We start from the raw sequence: 3,128 nt of genomic DNA, 5'->3' as shown, positions 1-3,128 counted from the left end.
GAAATAATTATTTATTTATTTTTTATGAATACAAAATTAATTTTATTCATTTATAAATAAATTTATAAATAGTCTAAATTTTTATAAATAGAAATAATAATTATCCTAAATAAATTACTTGAAGCATCCATGTTAATCAAATTTTACTTGTTAAAAACCAAACTAAGTATACACCTTTCTCAACCTCATTCCTTGAATGAAATATTTTAGTTAATTATTATTAGTTATCACAGTAATAAGTAATGTTACTATTATCAGAAATGATACTGCCATTAAAATTTATTATTTTTGGCCATCATTTAGTTATCAACTCAATTCTTTTATTATAATTTTTTAAGTTTAATATCCTTCAACATATTTTATCTCATACTTTTAAATATTGCACGGGGTTAAATGATAATTAAAAATAATAAATTTTGATAGTCTTCTAACATTCTTCTACTATTATTCCTCCGATCACTCTCACTCACGGCCGGCTCACCAAACTTTATTATTCAACTTGGTTAAAAAAATATTTGTGGTACTACAGGAGGTAGCTTTGTTCATGGGGCGAACGTATTTGGAAATGGAAATGGAACAGCAAGTGGTGGATCTCCGAAAGCACGTGTTGCATCATATAAGGTTTGTTGGCCACCAACGGAAGGTAGTGGAGGTTGTTTTGATGCGGACATTTTGGCTGCTTTTGAAGCTGCCATAAGTGATGGCGTTGATGTAATTTCACTATCAGTGGGTTCTGATATTCCCTCTGAGTTCAATGAGAGTGCCATTTCCATTGGCTCTTTTCATGCAGCTGCGCAGCATGCTATTCCTGTTATCGCTTCTGCTGGAAACAATGGACCTTCTCCTTCTACTGTCAGCAACTTTGAGCCCTGGATCTTCACTGTTGCTGCAAGCACTCTTGATAGAGCCTTTAATAATCATATCATTCTTGGTAATAAGAGAATCCGCAAGGTATTTCTTTTTCTTTTCTTAAAAAAAAGTTAATTATTTTGTTCGTCTTTGTAATTTTACTAAATCATTATAACTCGTCAATTTTCTATTTAGGGAGCAAGCCTTTCCGAGTCTGCTTTACCATATACTAAGTTTTCTCCATTGATCAGTGCCGCCGATGCTAAACTTGCCGTTGCAACCGAACTATATGCGTAAGAATACCACTCAATATTAGGATCGATTCCGATTAATCAAAAATTGGTCAAAAATATTCGTTATATATTTTATAGAAGAGTGTTAGGGCCAGCAACTTTTGTGATTTGTAGCCATCAATGATGATTTTAATGGTGTGAGATTGGTGTAAAATTTCATCTAATAACTCACTTTTCTTTGCTGGTTACATGCTGGTCAAAATTTAATAAAGTTGCTCGTCCCAGACTTTTCCTATTTTATATTTTTGTATTAGAAATAGAATCCAAAGAGTGGTGACAATGTTGACGTTTTTGTGAAATGTTTAGGAGTCAATGCCAAGAGGGAAGTCTTGATCCTAAGAAGGCGAAGGGAAAAATAGTGTTTTGTGTTCGTGGTGGGAATAGCAGACTTGCGAAAGGGATTGAAGCTGCTCGTGTAGGAGCTACTGGAATGATTTTGGCTAATCATAATAACTCAGTAAACGATGTTGAAGCTGATCCTCATCTGCTTCCTTCCTCACATGTTCATTTTAATGATGGCCAATATATCTTTTCCTACATTAACCGAACCAAGTAATTAACTTTCTTACACGCTCTTTACTCTAACCAACTTGTCAAGGCAAGAGTTAATCATGTATATATATACTATGCAGGTACCCTGTGGCTTCCATTTCTAGAGTGGGAACACAATTGGGCGTAAAACCAGCTCCATTTGTGGCTACATTTTCATCAAGAGGGCCAAGTCCCGTAGAGCCTTCAATCCTTAAGGTCTATTATAAGAAGAATTGGTTATAACTAGAAGTATGTTACAGTTAACTTCACGTAAGGTTAATAATTGAGAGCTGTTAAATGTTAGTCAAATCTGTCAAATTATTTAACGACTCTCAACTATTAATTTTACGTGAAGTTAACTGATTTCCATCTTAATTTAATATATACTTTTCTGTTCTGTTTTGTTTCAGCCGGACGTTATTGCTCCAGGAGTGGATATCATTGCCGCCTACAGTGAAGGTGTACCTCCATCAGAAGAAGAATTTGATAAACGTAGAACTCCTTTCGTTACCATGTCAGGCACTTCAATGTCATGTCCTCACGTTGCCGGTGTTGTTGGGCTTCTCAAATCACTTCATCCTCATTGGAGTCCGGCAGCTATTAAGTCGGCAATCATGACCACGGGTAACAAACCACTCTTCTTAATTAATGATCATACATTTGAACGTTTACCATTTTAATTATTAAGATACATTTACTATCTTTTATATACAGCAAAAATAACAGATAACACTGGAAGGCCAATGCTAGACTCAGCAACAAAAAAGGCAACACCATTTGCTTACGGTGCAGGTCACATTGTTCCTAATCGTGCAGCTTACCCAGGACTTATATACGACCTAAGTTTCATTGATTACGTAAACTTCTTGTGTGGTCATGGTTACACTAGTTTGCAAATAAGACAATTTATTGGCAAAAAATACATTTGTCCAAAGGAGTTTGACCCAGCAGATTTCAACTACCCATCTATCACAGTTACTAACTTTGCAAATGCAAGTTCTTCTCGGAATGTGACTCGCACGGTTACCAATGTTGGGTCCCCAAGGACATACAAAGTGAGAGTCAAAGCACCTCCTCAAGTTGATATTTCAGTTGATCCCAAGATTCTAAGTTTCAAGAGGAAAGGTGAAAAGAAAACGTTCACAGTTACATTCACTTTAAGGCCTCTAAGAAAGCAAATTCTGGAGTATACATTTGCGAGTTTGGAATGGACCGATGGCAAGAACCATGTTAGGAGTCCCATTGTAATTAAGCATCCACTTAAGTGAACCTTTGTTTAATTCATGTTTGCATTAGCTATTGAAGGTTAACTAATAAATCTAGATTATTTCATTCTCCTGCTATAAGGGGTTGTGCACTCATTGAATAATATTTTTTGCTTTATATTGGGTTCTAATAAAAATAATAAATATATATTTTGACTGACACCCAATAAATTACTGTTTGCACTTTTAT

The 3,128-nt window shown here is 35.0% G+C and overlaps 1 protein-coding gene across 1 annotated transcript in view; it reads left to right on the top strand.

Moving 5' to 3' along the window:
- The window catches only part of LOC107615046 (subtilisin-like protease SBT5.4), a 6,139-nt gene extending 3,045 nt beyond the window's left edge, over window positions 1-3,094 (top strand). Inside the window, exons 7-12 of the mRNA XM_021112399.1 lie at window positions 530-951; window positions 1,045-1,142; window positions 1,449-1,694; window positions 1,775-1,889; window positions 2,084-2,297; window positions 2,388-3,094. Of these exons, the coding sequence (XP_020968058.1) occupies window positions 530-951; window positions 1,045-1,142; window positions 1,449-1,694; window positions 1,775-1,889; window positions 2,084-2,297; window positions 2,388-2,941 (1,649 nt within the window). The 3' untranslated portion in view covers window positions 2,942-3,094. The remainder of the gene's footprint in view (window positions 1-529; window positions 952-1,044; window positions 1,143-1,448; window positions 1,695-1,774; window positions 1,890-2,083; window positions 2,298-2,387) is intronic.

This window comes from Arachis ipaensis, chromosome B09, assembly GCF_000816755.2.
Source record: "Arachis ipaensis cultivar K30076 chromosome B09, Araip1.1, whole genome shotgun sequence".
Taxonomy (NCBI): Eukaryota; Viridiplantae; Streptophyta; class Magnoliopsida; order Fabales; family Fabaceae; genus Arachis; species Arachis ipaensis.
Note: the sequence above shows the minus strand (reverse complement) of the source record. Positions and strands in the feature narration are given on the sequence as shown.